Here is a 15,162-nt window from a genome sequence, read left to right on the forward strand (position 1 = left end):
ATTAATTCTGCCTGCAGGGAGAAAATGTGTCAGACTTTCAATCTTCAGATTTCTGACCTGTGTGACAGTTGTAGTTCTCATTTGTAAATTAATTAATTTGATTTAATATGTTAAAAACACAGGCCAGCTAAAACAAATTTTCCCAGAAAGAAGCTTCTCAGGCTCCATTTCCGATGGCTGGACTCACACACTCTCATTCATTTTTCTAGATCAAGTTTCTTTATTACATTATTCTAACTGGGAAAAAAACACACACACACCAAAACACAACCTTTTGAGTGATATTTGGGTGGGGTGGGGGAAGCACCCATAGGCCTACTACCTTAGCATATCAGCTGTTTTATTTATGCCTCCTAATTCCTGTCCATCTGCCCAACAATTTTATTGCCTGACCTTAGAGCTCACATATCATTATATTCTGCTGTGCTTACTGAAGCTAGTATCCCAAATCCATGTTTCTGCATAATCTTCATGATTCAGTGTACATCTTAACAGAAAAGTTGGATAAATGGGGTAGACACCCTACCTTCAAATTAATAATTTTCTTTACATTCTTTATATCACAGCGCTCTTGGCAAGCCTTTGCTTGGCATAGAAGTGTATGTAGCCAGACGATTTATGGTTGGAGTGGTAGCCAGCTAGCTGACATCTATGAGAAGCCTTGTTCTCAAAAGGATTTCCTTGGAGGGTGATGCCAGTGCCCCAATTGTGCCTGCACAGCTGAAAAGGAAAACAAGGAAAGCAATATTGCTTCACAATTGTTAGTATTCAAAAGGAAATTTCAGTGTCCCTGGTGAGCCAGACAAAGCTACAGATGTCCACTCTTTGTCTGTACACACCCAGAATGGTAAGCCTTTTCTGAGCTGATAACAGGATACTCCCATTTCACTTCAGTATGAAAAAAACACAGGTACTCCTTTTGAGGAAAAACTGCAGTCCTCTCAAATGATAGTTGTACTTTCAAACATGATGATTCCAAGTTGAGTTTCTGTTTAGATTCACATTTCTGGGCTGACTTTTCAGCAACATATTATCTTCCAAAAAGGAGGCGGCTTACAAATTCCCAATTGAAACGGGAGCGTGCTTATAAATCACCAGACTGAGCTATGGGACTTTGTTGAAGAGATGAATGAACTGGGAAGACCTTGGGTGGATCTCAAAATCTCAATAAATCTCAATGCATATTACTTCCTTAAAGTGCTGAGCAGATAGGTGAGATTAATGTAATTAAAATATTATGTTTCCGATGAAAATGAGAACCTCAGGGCAAACTTCTAGACATGGGTGTGAACTCAGTGTCATGTCACACTTGGCATGTTTTGAAGTATTTTGAGGAAAGTAAGTACTATCTCTTAATACTGTGATTAAAACTTTATTTGAGGCCTGGTCAAGTGGATTGATTGGTTGGAGTGTCCCATACGCTGAAAGGTTGCAGGTTCTGTTATAGGCAGCAGGAACAGCACCAGGTACTTCAGGGGTGGGCAAACTTTTTGACTCGAGGGCCATAATGGGTTCTTAAACTGGACCGGAGGGCTGGAACAAAAGCTTGGATGGAGTGTTTGTGTGAACTAATATAAATTCAAAGTAAACATCATTACATAAAAGGATACGGTCTTTTTTTTTAATAATTTTATTCATTTCAAACGGGCCGGATCCGGCCCGCAGGCCGTAGTTTGCCCACAGCTGTACTAGACCCTTGGGGTCAGACCAGACCTGGGTTTAGCAACCTTGATACTTGGATTCTAGATAGGAAATAATTCAAAGCCAAGACACAAACTATAAGAGAACATCTCTATATATAAAAGCCTATGTGACTGTCTGACCATCTGACCAGTAGCTGTGACATGCACTGACCACCGGGGGCAGACACTCGATGCAGGAGTGGAAACCACAGGCATGGGAACATGGAACAGACTGATGAATCTCAGAGGGAAAGGGGGAGGGGGAGGGTGGGAAGAGATTAACCAAAGATCTGATATGCATACCAGAGACCCAATGCATGAATTCGTGCATGGATGGGGGTTGGCTGGCCGGGGGGAGGGGCCGGTGCATGGATTTATGTACTGGTGGGGTCCCTCGGCCTGGCCTGTGCCCTCTCACAATCCAGGACCCCTCAGGGGATGTTGGGAGAGCCAGTTTCAGCCCAATCCCCACCTGCCAGGGTGAGGGACCCTGCCCTAGTTTATTTATAAAATCACAGAGGTAGAAGAAGTAATTTGTAGCAGAAATGGACTTAGGAAATAAGTTATAGAGGTGACGGAAGGGCCCTAGGAGCTTGGGAGTGAGGAAGCTAATGGTAATGTGCCAAGGGTGAGGGGAGAAGGAAGGGGGAAAGGAAAGGCACAGGTGTGCTCCTGGGAGGGAGAATGCACTGGGTCCCCAGTCCTAAGGGTTTTAAGGGTGGAGACTTTAGGGGAGGTCCCAGGGGAAGATCTCAATAGACTCTTCAACAGCTTTCCATAGGTCTTCACTGATTGGTTGGCGCCAGTGCAGGGGGTCATTATCCAGTGTACTGGTCCTGAGGTCAGCCTTGGTGTTGCTTGTCTGGTTTTGCTGCTTTTCTAGACTTGGAAATACAATTGAGGCATAGATGTTATCTCTAGGGAGGAAAGGTCAGGGGGTCTAAACCACATGACCAGTGATATGCTAGGGGAAGAAAAGTCACCCTGGGGGCTAGGCCCCACCCTACAATTGTCCTTTGCTAGGCATCCAGAGCTTTCCACCCTGGTGACCTTCTGTGCCTGGCTCATCATCCTTGCTCTGCTCCTATCTGACTGCCTACCACAGTTCAATTCCTGGTCAGGGTACATACCTAGGTTGCGGGTTCGATTCTCAATCAGGGTGCTTACTAGAGGCAGCCGATCCATGTGTCTGTCTGTCCATCTCTCTCTTCCTTTCTCTAAAATCAGTGAACATATCTTTGGGTAAGGATAACGAAACAAAAACAACAAAAACTTTATTTGATACAGTAATGTCTTTCAGATACCAATATTTCTTTGTTTTCATAAAAATGTATTAGAATGTGAATAAGAAACACAAGAACGTGTTTATATCCTTAACCTTTTACACTACAATGGGGTGATAGCTCATTGTGGTTTTCATTTGTATTTCCCTGATGATTAGTGATGTTGGGCACCTTTTCATGTATCTGTGGGCCATCCATATACTCGCGTTGGAAAAATGTCTATTCAGATTCTCTGCCTATTTATTATTATTATTATTTTAAATATATTTTTATTGATTTCAGAGAGGCAGGGAGAGGAAAGAGAGAAACATCAGTGATGATGCCTTCTACACGCCCCCTACTAGTAATTGAACTGTGACCTCCTAGTCATAGGTCAATGCTCAACCACTGAGGCTCACTAGCCAGGCCTCTCCCTATTTTTAATCGGATTTTTTTGTTTGCTATTGAGTTATATGATTATTTTTCTGTATTTTAAATATTAACCCCCTTTTAGGTATATGATTTGCAAATATTTTCTCCTATTTGGTGGGTTTCCTTTTCATTTTGTTGATGGCTTCCTTTGCTGTGCAGAAGCTTTTTAGTTGGATGTAGTCTCACTTGTTTATTTTTTGAAGCTGATGAATTTTTAAATTAAGTCATTTGGCTAGGATGATTACTGTTTGTAAGGTTGTGGCTAAGACAATTAACACCTGAAGTTAAGACTTCAGAGAGTGAATAAAGACATTGCATGGGCCCATCTCATATCCATAGCTGCCTGCTTTGGCTTAGATGTGCAAAATAGCAAGTCTTTGGACTGAAGTTTTTCCTCAAATTTTTACTCCATTTCAGCCTCTTTTAGAGTGCTTATGAGCATGTGAAACTTTTCTTGATGACTTGTCTTAAAGCTGGGGACTGCTGAGTCACTAGAACTCAGATTCCAGAGACTGTTTTCGCCCCTCCCATGCAGGACGTGCTGCTTTGGTGTAGATCCCATCAGTAGGGAAGTCTGACTCCATGGAAGGATGATGGATTGGCTTCTTTTGAGGAAGGACTCAGAGAATTTTCTTATGGGAGTGCATGCCAGCTTTGCACATGCTGATGGTTAGAGAATAAGCCCTTGTTAAACAAAACGAGAAGAAGATATCATTTCTATGTTTCATGGAGAAAGTACTTGGGAGAAGGGACTGACCCCGATGGCCGTAAAATTAGGTGAGACCAGGATCTGCTGTGTGCATCCTTCCCTTTGATCTGCTTGTAGCTGGGGCAAAAGAAGGTAGCTTCAGTTAGGGTTACAGAGTCAAATAAAAATTCAAAGGCTGGAGGAACCTGATGTGGCTTCAGGTCCAGACAGTGGTTTTGGAGCCAGCTCATATTAGTAGTAGTTGTTACATTTTCAGGAATTTTGCACGTCAGTTGTAAAATATAGCCATTATTAAAATTATATAAAATAGCATTAAATAAATTACATTAAAAAAAAAGATAATAAATACTAAGATCCATCACTTTCTAATTAGTTTACTATGCTTTACTGTCACCTACATTCTTGAGGTTACTTATGTCTATTGCATCTGTTGGAAATACTGTTGGTGTTGTTGTGACAGTAGCTTGAAGGCAGACATGGGGAAGACATGTGGAGCACAGTGAGACAGTGCTTGGTGAGTGCTGGCCAGCAGACATGTGTGGGAAGGCTTATTCTTCATGGGATTTCCTTTGAGGGTTATGTCAGGGCTCCAGCAAGTGCTACAAACAAATGCCTTTTTTTAAATTCAGAAAGACAGTTACTAAATATTCACTAGCACCCACTGGGCCCAGCCCACTCATTTGTATGTGTGAGCCTGGGGCACGGAGAGAAACAGGGGCTTGTCCAAAGTCCTGCAGCCAAGTACTTTGTGGGACCAAGACTCAACTTGGGTCTCCTGGTGCCTGTCGAGGGGCTCTTTTTGTTACATCGCACAGAGGTATTAGTAGTGACAAGCACCTGGTTAGGGTCAGCTTAGCACTCTCTCCTGGAGTCCTCTCACAGGTGACAGCACTGCGGGACTCAGGTCATAAACGAGCAGAGGGGAGGATTGGCATAAATCAAATGCAGCTGCCAGAGGGGTGGTCATCCGCTCCCTGGTGATCATAACTGGGACAAGTTTTGAGGTGGGAGGTGACAGAGACTGGATACTGAACTCTGTCTCTATTTTGTGGTGATAAAGTTATTGAATGGAAGAATGACTAAAGAATGAGCAACTTTTATCACCACCTGATATTGTGTTATGTATGTATTTTCTATTTTATTATCAATTTCCCCAAAGGATTGTAAGCTCCATGAGGGCAGGAACCTTGTCTTGCATGCCGCTGCACACCCTGCTCCCTGAATAGTGCCTGGCACATAGAAAGTGCTCATAAATATTTTTGAATGAATGAACAATGCTGCTCATGGTTGGCATTACATAGCCCAGATCCCCGGGGAAAGTTTTGCCTAGAGCAGTGGTTCTCAACCTTGGCTGCACATTAGAATCACCTGGGAATCTTTTTAAAATCCTGATTTCTGGGCCTCATCCTCTGGACATTCTGTTTCTTTGTTATGGGGTTGGGCCACAACATTAGTAACAAAGGAACAGAATTTCCGGAGGATGAGGCCCAGAAATCAGGATTTTAAAAAGATTCTCAGGTGATTCTAATGTGCAGCCAAGGTTGAGAACCACTGGGCTAGAGGAATGTGCCCGGTGGAGGCCAGCACAGGGACCCTCTCACTGTTTGCCAGACTGCTAGACTCTAGGTGACCATCATTTCTCTTTCTTCTCAGATGACGGAGGGCCGTCGATGTCAAGTACATCTTCTTGATGACAGGAAGCTGGAACTCCTAGTACAGGTAAATGACTTTGGGTCCACTTTCCAAGTTTCTTCTGTGACTGATGTGGTTGGCTCACACTTGGATTCAGCTGAGGGGTGGGCAACAAGGTAAACTATTTTTCAGCCTAAATCTGTACAAATCTCTGAGAGAAGATTAGGACACACCCTAGTATTTTTGTGTGTGATTGCTATTTTTGTTCATTCTGTTTCTTTGCACACCACGCCTAAGGCATTCAAGGTCAGATGTATATCTACCCTATTGTTGCAAATCTCTAGAAAAGGAAATCCCCAAACTGCCAATAGCTATTCTTTATGCTTGGAAGAAGTTAATTATAATATAACCTAAATAACTCTTGCTACAGCCAAAACTGGTTTAATTGTCTAAAACACAGTTCATTATTTCAAGTTAAGTTTTCATAGCGATGAAGAAAGGGAAACAATCTCTTGGCTCTGTCTCCCCTTTAAGAGCTGAGTAAGCACCTGACGCCATCCTGTTCATCAACATTGCCATCTCCCTTGAACATCTGGAGAAAATGACAGAGGAAATCAATCAAAGTGCCTCCGAGCTAAGAACACATCAGTATCAGGGAAGTCCAAAAAGTAATTAGGCTCAAAGACCCTGGTCTTGCTCAGCTTACTCTTGAAAAAAAAACCATTGTTTTACCCAGAGCCCTAAAGAGTGGCGAAGTTTCCAAACTTGATTTAAATAACTTAATTCCAAATCTGTTGCTCAACTCCAACTTTTGTAACTATATTTGCTTGATATTCTCAAATGTCTATCAGATTCATAGGGCACTGCCCCTTATCCATGACAGTTTGCTGGGAAGAAGCTACAGTTCATCAGTCAGTTGCAATGACACCCACATGCTCCCTCCCTGGGGAACCACACTGCGCCAGTGTGGAGAGTCACATAGAAGTACTCTTCTCTCATGTTCCCTTGTATATGCTACGTGGATTTCAAAATGTTCCAGCTGCTAATTTAAAAAGTTAATACTTTTAATAGGAAATAAGTTATAAAGACATTATAAACACAATATAGGAAACAAAAAAAATAGGAAACAGCTCATAATCACAGCACACTAATTCAACTACTTTTCTCATTTTGGCATATCTTATATTTATATTTATATTCCTTACATGGTTGTGATCATAATGTATGTATAATTCTATATATTTTTCCACTTAACGTTGTCCTTCACTAGCATTTTTCAAGTTATTATCAATTGTCATCTTTGTTAATGGCTGCATAAATTCTAGAAAAGGATACACCATTATTAGCTAATCATTCACCCTTTTGAGTACATTTAAGGATCCTTTGTTGTTTTGTAATTTTTTCCGCTATGACAAGGAAATGCTGTGATTAATTTATCCACATATATAGAGTTCTCCCACATTTTGGATTATGTCTTTATTAGGCTAGATTGCAAGGTCTCCAGTCTTATGAAGAGTCAAACTTGTGATCTGGGTTGGGGTGTGAGTGGGTAGAGGGGACTATAAAGGAGCAAGATCTCTTCAGTAAGCAGGATCAGGACTAACAAAGTGCTTGGAGCTTTAAGTTGTTAAGAATCAGTCTGAGCCTTTCACAGGTGAGTGGTCTGCAGTGCCCTAGATGCTCTTTTTGTAGCAAGGCTTGGAGGTTTAGATAGCAGCCCGCCTCTGAAACAGGAAGTGAGGCCTCCGTGACAGTGAAGGCACCTTCTCTTGGCCAGCCTGCCCTGGGAAGACTGAATGGAGGCATCCGAAATGGACTTGAGTCACAGAAAAGATATTTTATTACTGATGGGCACAATTTTAGAAAGGCCATCTTCAGCCCTTAACTATCAAGAAAATGTTGAATTAGACCAAGCAAGAATTCATACTCCTCCCATCTCCTTTTAGAAAATACTTCATGTGATTCCCTCTTCCTAGAACACTCGTTCCCACCAGTCCCTGTACCTGGCTGGTTTCTGTTAAGCTTTCAGACCACAGCTTAGAAAATGCATTCCTCCACCCCCCAACCCTCTGCCCCATAGCTGGGTCTTAGCTGCCCCCCACCCCTTCTCTCTTACAGCACGGTCATAACTCATTGTCACGTTCACTGTCATTGCCTGTTTACTTGTCAGCGTTTCCCAGAGCCACCAACAAATTAAGGACTGGGTCTGTTTTTTGATCACTGTATCCCCAGTACCCAGCCCATGTCTGGCACACATGTCAGTAAATAAATATTTCTTGAGTGAAAAAAAAAAAGAAAGAAAAGAGTGAATCCTAAGGTTCTCTAGTGTTACTTCCCCAAATGACTTACTTCTTGCCATAGAACCATTGCTTGGCAGGGGATTTACTTAGGTTAGTGCAAAATAAATAAATAATAAATAACTAAATAAATAAAGCCCAGCCCAGTGTGGCTCAGTGGTTGAGCATCAACCTAAGAACGTGGAGATTTCAGTTCAATTCCCAGGTTGGGGCCTTTGCCCCAATTGCAGGCTCATTCCCAGTGTGGGAAGTGCAGGAGGCATCCGATCAATGATTCTCTCATATCATTGATGTTTCTGTCTCTTGCTCCCTCTCCCTTTCTCTCTGAAATCAATAAAAAATATAAAAATAAGTAAATAAACAAATAAATAAGGAACAATTCTGCAAAACTTTGGGAAACAAGATTAAAGTTATTTGACAAAAGCCAACTTAAAATAGGACTTTTCTTTGTCATCTACAAAGTTTTGTTGTTCGGGATTATGTTCTTTTGACAGAATCATTTTAAAGGGAATCCCTATTCTCTAGCTCTATGAGTCATCTCAGGGTTTTTAGCAGCATAAAACATTATGACTTCATACCCTTCTTTTTATATTTTAAATTCACAAGGTGATGAGGTCCATTATTGCTAAAGGTTTTGTTGTTATTGTTGAACGATTTCAGATTATGTGTAAGAAGCCTTAGACTAAGCAATGCCTTTCAATGTTTACGCGTTTACCTGACAAGGTTTATAAGACAGAAAGTGGGGTTTGGGGATTGTAGGAAATGGTTATTTCCCATGGAGAAGCACAGGGGTGTACACCAGGGTGACTGACTGACAAACATTCTTAAGTAGCACAGAGGTGGGAGGTCTGGTTTTCGATCATTAATTATTAGGTAAGAGACACATCAAAGGCAACACCTCAGACCTTCAGAAGCAGGAAAAGACTGAGCTGACAGAGTCAGCAACTAACAATTGCTTCCCACCAGGAGGATGCTGTTAAGCAGCCTACCACAGGGACAGTTTTCTGCAGTGGTGTAGACCTGGTCACTGTACTGGTAGCATTTCCCTTCTCTGGATTACAGAGTAAAATGGCCATAATCCTCAAATGTAATGCCTTTTTTAAAGCCCTTTGCAATTTCCGAGTGAAATCTGCTTCCAGACCCCTGACTGCCCTGAGTAATTTTGCATCACTCATATGGAGGGAAGGGAAGGTTAAGAGTGCACATACTGGGATTTCATATTCGAAAGGCTCATCCCTAAATCCACAGGCAGGCCCTTGTCACCAGGACATTGCCATGTGACTTTTTCACTCATTGGATTCCTCTTAAGGACAGCTGCAATGGTGATGTGAGCATTCAGTAACAAGTCAACCTCAGTCATACACGTGAGGCAGGTGGTCCAGCCAGATCACCCTCCCATCCAATCCGGAGACAGCGTCTTTTGCTTTGTCATCCAAAATTGTTTCAGCCAACTAGAAACACACTCGAAAAGCCTGTGTCAGAACGAGAGAGGCCACCATCATGGGTGTCTCTCAGTCAGCCTCTGCCTGAAGCTTCCGTAGCCAGACCAGAGGGTGCCTGCAAGTTTTGTATTGAGCGGGGACCAGTCATGGCTTCATATGATTATTCCTTTAAAATGACTTTCTTCATTTTTCTCTGATCTAAATGCAGATTTGGGGGAGCATTTTGAAAGTGGAGAAAGGAAACGTGGTTCAACCTTAGTTAGAAAAGGTAACTAAGTCAGAGAAGAATTTCCTGACAGAGAGGGTCTTAAGGTAGAAGCCATGAACAGGGAAGGTTCGTGCTCTTTCTCCTGGGAATCTTAAAAAAGGGGTAGGTTTTCATTAGTTTGGAATGGCCCAGGGGTAGCCAGCCCTTCCTTATTAGGCTCTCTGAGGCTGTGCTGCTGTATGGTCCAGTCTTACAGGAAGACAGGCCAGGGCAGGAAACAGCCCCGGGCCTCTGCTCCAGAGGCACCTGGTGTCAGGGCATTCCCCGCACTTCAGATGAGTCCTTGCCATCCCCCAACTCAGCGGCAATGAACTCCGCTTCTTTATTGTTAAATTTATTTTTAGTTACAGTTGACATCAAATATTATATTATTGTCAGGTGTACAGCTAGTGGCTAGACACTGATAGACCTTAGAAAGTGATCATCCTGTTAAGTCTAGTATCCGTCTGGTACCTTACACAGTTTTACAATATCATTGATTATAGAGGCCCAGTCCACATATTCGTGTACCGGTGGGGTCCCTCAGCCTGGCCTGCGGGGACCAGCTGAAACTGACATCCCCTGAGGGGTCCCGGTTGTGAGAGGGCAGGCCAGGCTGAGAGACCCCACCAGTGCATGATCAGGGCCAGGGAGGGATAACAGGAGGGCGTGAGGGTGTGTCCAGCCCATCTCGCTCAGTCCTGGTCAGCCGGACCCCAGCAGCAAGCTAACCTACCAGTCGGAGCATCTACCTCCTGGTGGTCAGTGCGTGTCATAGCAACTGGTCGAATGGTCGAACAGTTGGACACTTAGCATATTAGGCTTTTATGTATATAGACAGTCCTTATGCTGAACTTGACATCCCCATGACTATTTTTATAACTGGCTATTTTACTTCTTAATCCCTTTCATCTTTTATGTCCACCCCTCACCTCCCTCTGGTGACCATCAGTTTTTGTTCTCTGTATTTACAAGTTTGTTTCTGTTTTGTTTGTTTGTTTAGATTGTTTTTTTAGATTCCACATATAAGTATAATCATACGGTATTTGTCTTTGTCTGACTTACTTTGCTCAGCACAGTAACCTCTATCTAGGTCCAACTATGTTGTCATAAATGACAAGATTTCATTATTTTTTATAGTCAAGTAATATTCCATTGTATATATGTATACAAATATTTATTCATTTGTCTATTGATGGACACTTAGGTTGCTTCCATATCTTGGCTATTGTACATAATGCTGGAATCAACATAGGGGTGCATATGTCTTTCGCATTAGTTGAACCCCACTTCTTGTTTTGTTGAGGAAGCTGCCTTGTTGAGGAGGCAGTTTTCTAGGATTACAGTGTTGCCCCTCTGACCCCCTCTCTCATGGTCATTGTCAGCACAAGTAAAACCACCTACTTCTGTTAAAATAGAGGAACCAAGTGTCCGGGGATTCGGAGACGTGGAACCAACTTAAGTGTTTTTCAAGAAAATTAAAGATAGTAGCTGGATTTTTCTGCTGGGGTCCAGCCCCAGCAGGTCCAGGGGCCCCCAAAGGTGTGGACGGAGTCGGCGAAGAAGGAATGACACGGAGACAACGTTCAGTTGATTAGCAGCCTTGCCAGGATCTCTAGCCACAATCTCCAGCCAAGTTCTGTGTCCATGTTCTCTTGCTAGGTTCTCCAGCCACGTTCTCCAGGTTCTCCAGCCAGGTTCTGTAGCCAGGTTCTGTCCAGGATCTTTTGCCATGTTCTCTCCAGCGAAGTTCTTTTGTCTCTAGGTTCTGTGTAGGTTCTGTCTTCTAAGTTCTGTCTCTTCTAAGTTCTGTCTTCTAAGTTCTGTGTTCTGACTTCTGTTACATCTGTATTTATACCAGTTGATTCAATCCTATCAATCTCTATTCCAAAGGTTAGGGTGTTTCTTATCTCCATTCCAGGGAGTAAAGATTATGTAGCTTAAGCATGATTGTTCGTAGTTTAAGAGATTAATTACCCGCCTGGCACTTAGTGAAGGGGTTTTATTCCCTCCCTAACTTCAGGGGAAAATCTCTACCTGGGGAAACAACCTTTCTCGGAGAGGTGACCTTGGTTAAAACACATAGTGCCAAGAAGGTGAGCAAATATATTAAGAACAGTATGCCATATATGCCAGGTCCCTTGAAACAGCAAGGATGGACCGGCTCCCGGCATTTTTCTGTACATGACATGGTGTCCCTGATCCTGAGAAAACCAGTGAGACAGAAACATCAGGGAAGATTTAGAGCTGCTCTGGGTAGGATGGTTGGGGCACTTGAAATGTGGCCAGTCCAAACTGCGGTGCTGTCTGTATAAAATATGCACCAAAGTTTGAAGACTTCATATGGACAAAAACAACTCAAATAGTCTTGATGATTCCATGAAATGATGTTTGGGGTATATTAGGTTAAAATATATATGTAATTAAAATTAATCTCACTGATGTCTTTTCCCTTATTTAATATGGCAACTAAAAAATTTTAATTTCATATTGGGCACACATTTATGGCTCACATTACATCTCTGTTGGAAAGCTATCTCTGAAGAATAGAGAGAAGATCATATAAACAAGAGAAACGGTTATGGACGTAATAGAATTGTTTAGGATTACCCAAATGTAATCCTGGATATCTTCCACAGTAATGACTACACTTTACGGTTCTTTGTAGAGTTTCTATGGAGTTTATCTTATTTAATCATCACATTGACTATGTCAATACGTAGGTGCTCTCTCAGATAAGGAAACAAACGGAGATAGAATAAGTGACATGCTCAAGGCTGCATAGCAGTACACACAGCTTGAACATAGGTCTTGTCTGTTTTCCCTGCACCATAAAATGTATGTACCGTGAAACCTACGGTATGATGTGGTTCACCTGTAATGTGGCAGCTGTGCGAGCCTCTAACCAGCATTGTAAGTGACTGGAATTAAAGTCTTTAAACCTCATCTCAGGTTGAGAACTGAAGATGGGCTTACCCAGGTCATTCTGTTTCTTCAAACTCAGTTTCTAATCTACTCAGTGAAAATTTAAACATGTGCCACATGATTATGAAGGATTTTCACATCATGTAGACAGGCCTGAGGGTATCAGGTGTGGAAGAAGATTAAATAAGCAGATGTTGCCTTCTCATCACTGTCTGACAATGGTGCTAGTGACACTTTCTTAAAGGTTAATAAGTATGTTAATATGGGCTTTGAGTAAAGCAGTGTTGAAGGCAAAGTAAATATTCTGGCCTATAAAGGGCAAAAAAATACACAGACCATGCATATGACTTTAAAAAAAATCTGGAACCCTAATCATGCCGCATAGAATAAATGAACAGGCCTGGGTTCTCTACATGTGTGCACACACCCCTCTCATACCCCATCCTCAGCTACTTCCGTGGCTTATAATGTTCTTCTGAAAAAATATAAGGGATTTACTTGGATGCAAATCCAAGTAAAACAGGAATTCCCCACAAAGTACATATTGCCAAGAGGAAAAAAAATAAGTTGATTCCCTATCTTCCTAACTGAGAAGGGTGGCTCAGTTTGCTCGCTGGCCTGTCCGCTGATGAGTGAGCCAGGTCTGCCATCTGCTCCTGTCTGTTCTAAATTCACCAGGAGGTCTAGTGTCAGCCAGGGGTGGGAAGCCATGTGCAGGAGCTGAGCGCGGACCAAGGGCCTCGGTGTTGCGACCCTTCTGTCCGGGACCTCCCAGGCCGTCAGGCCACCTCATAAAGGAAGAGCCAAGCGGGTGTCAGGCAGCACTGTTTTGGGCTGACCTCAAACTTCACCGCAATTGCCATCATCATTTGTTAGGCTTCTTGCTGCAAAGCTACACCAATGAGCCAAACAGATGTCTTTCTAGCCCCTGGGGATGGCTGACAATATTTACATTTTAAAGGCACATGATGAAGCTAATAGATGTTAAGGTATAGATTAGAGACAGATAAACATAATGACAACCCCAATCAAAAGTTCATTTAGTGCCTTGGAGGAATAAGAAATAGTCCATAAAGTATACCCTTGGGTGACACAAGCAGCTGAGGAGTTTCCCCGTTGGCAAGGAGGGTGGGACCCGAACATCTTCTTTCTGCAGCAAGGGCCTTGATGGAAAAAAAGTGAGCACTGTGCTGGTTGGGAACAAAAGACAATCCCTGTCTCCTGTGGGGCTGTGATAGAGGGAGGAGCGTCAGGATGTAGCAGACTGATGCAGTCATTTAGGGGACCACCAGCACACACACACACGCACACGCACACGCACACGCACACGCACTCGCACTCACACTGAGTTATACATGCGTCTTTGACAAGACAGCTCAGCCTGGCAGAGGCTGAGGAGAGGAGACCATCTCCCTGGGCTCTCAGGTCCAAGCTCTGGTTGCTTAGCAATAATCCCATTTTTGCTCCCTCCCCCACCTTACCCTGCTTTCTCACCCCCTCCCTACCCCATTCTCCCTGAGGCTAATTTTAACCTGTTTTAAAATGGATTCCTTGGAACCATTTAAAATGGCCAATATTTGGCTGACTTTTCCTACTGAAAGGACAGTTTCATTTGGTTCCCACTGAATGTGAAGGGAGAGAAAGGGAAGGGGGGAAAAGGCACACCTCCTTCCCTTCCAGGAAGGACCACCGGAAAGTGGATTTTATGGTTTTGCTTTTAGTTTTGTTACTGCTGTGTTTCTTTAAACCCTTTACAAAATCATTTCCACATGTTCTTTAAGGTAGCCGATGGGAATGTTTGCAGGTAAGGAACCTCAGGCGATGCCTGTAAACTGTGGGCTCCTAATTTTTGTTTCCCTGATCAAGAGGATAAGAGGGGGATTAAACGAATTTAACACACAATGCAGTTCATTGAAATGTGAATAATTATGCTTACAGGGGAAAGACACGTAAAACACACACGCACAGACATACATGTGCACACCCCCCCAAGAAGAGGGTGGAAAGTTAAGAGGAAGCTGGCCATCTAGAAAGGATGGTGTCACAGGAATCTGGAAGTTAATCTGGGTGTTTTTGTTTTTTATCCATAATTCACAGATTGATTTTTGTCACATTGCTCAATTCAAACACTTGCTCATTTGGTAAATCTTTATTGTTTGTCTGCCACTGTGCTATGCAGATCTAAGTGTGCTCCCCGTGGGGGCAAGAGGTCATGTCTAGAGACGAGAAATGATTGTTCAGGTTTTTAGTATGACTTGTACAAATCCAGGGATGAGTATTCTTTTGTTCCTTCAATGACCTCCCTTCTCCCACTGCACCCTGTCCTTCCCTGTAAGGATGGGGTTCAGGAGGATTTGGGGGAGTGAAGATCTATTCATCTGGCAGCTTCTGCTGCTGCTTATCTTGCTCTTGGGAAAGAAGGAAGGAAGAGAGGGAGGGAGAGCAGGGATGGAGGAAGGGAATAAAGGGAAAGAAGGGAGGGTGATCTTCTCCTGAGAAATAAGGAGTTGTCCAATATCAGGTGGAGAAAGAAG

General features: G+C 42.9%; 1 protein-coding gene across 3 annotated transcripts in view; it reads left to right on the forward strand.

The window, feature by feature from the left end:
• FRMD4A (FERM domain containing 4A) overlaps nucleotides 1-15,162 on the forward strand; it is a 337,605-nt gene that overhangs the window by 120,372 nt on the left and 202,071 nt on the right. For all 3 annotated transcript variants that reach the window (XM_006765734.2, XM_006765735.2, XM_006765739.2), the window contains exon 2: nucleotides 5,739-5,804. In XM_006765734.2, coding sequence (XP_006765797.1) covers nucleotides 5,739-5,804 — 66 coding nt within the window. The remainder of the gene's footprint in view (nucleotides 1-5,738; nucleotides 5,805-15,162) is intronic.

The sequence above is a fragment of the Myotis davidii genome, unplaced genomic scaffold (assembly GCF_000327345.1).
Source record: "Myotis davidii unplaced genomic scaffold, ASM32734v1 scaffold660, whole genome shotgun sequence".
NCBI classification, from domain to species: domain Eukaryota; kingdom Metazoa; phylum Chordata; class Mammalia; order Chiroptera; family Vespertilionidae; genus Myotis; species Myotis davidii.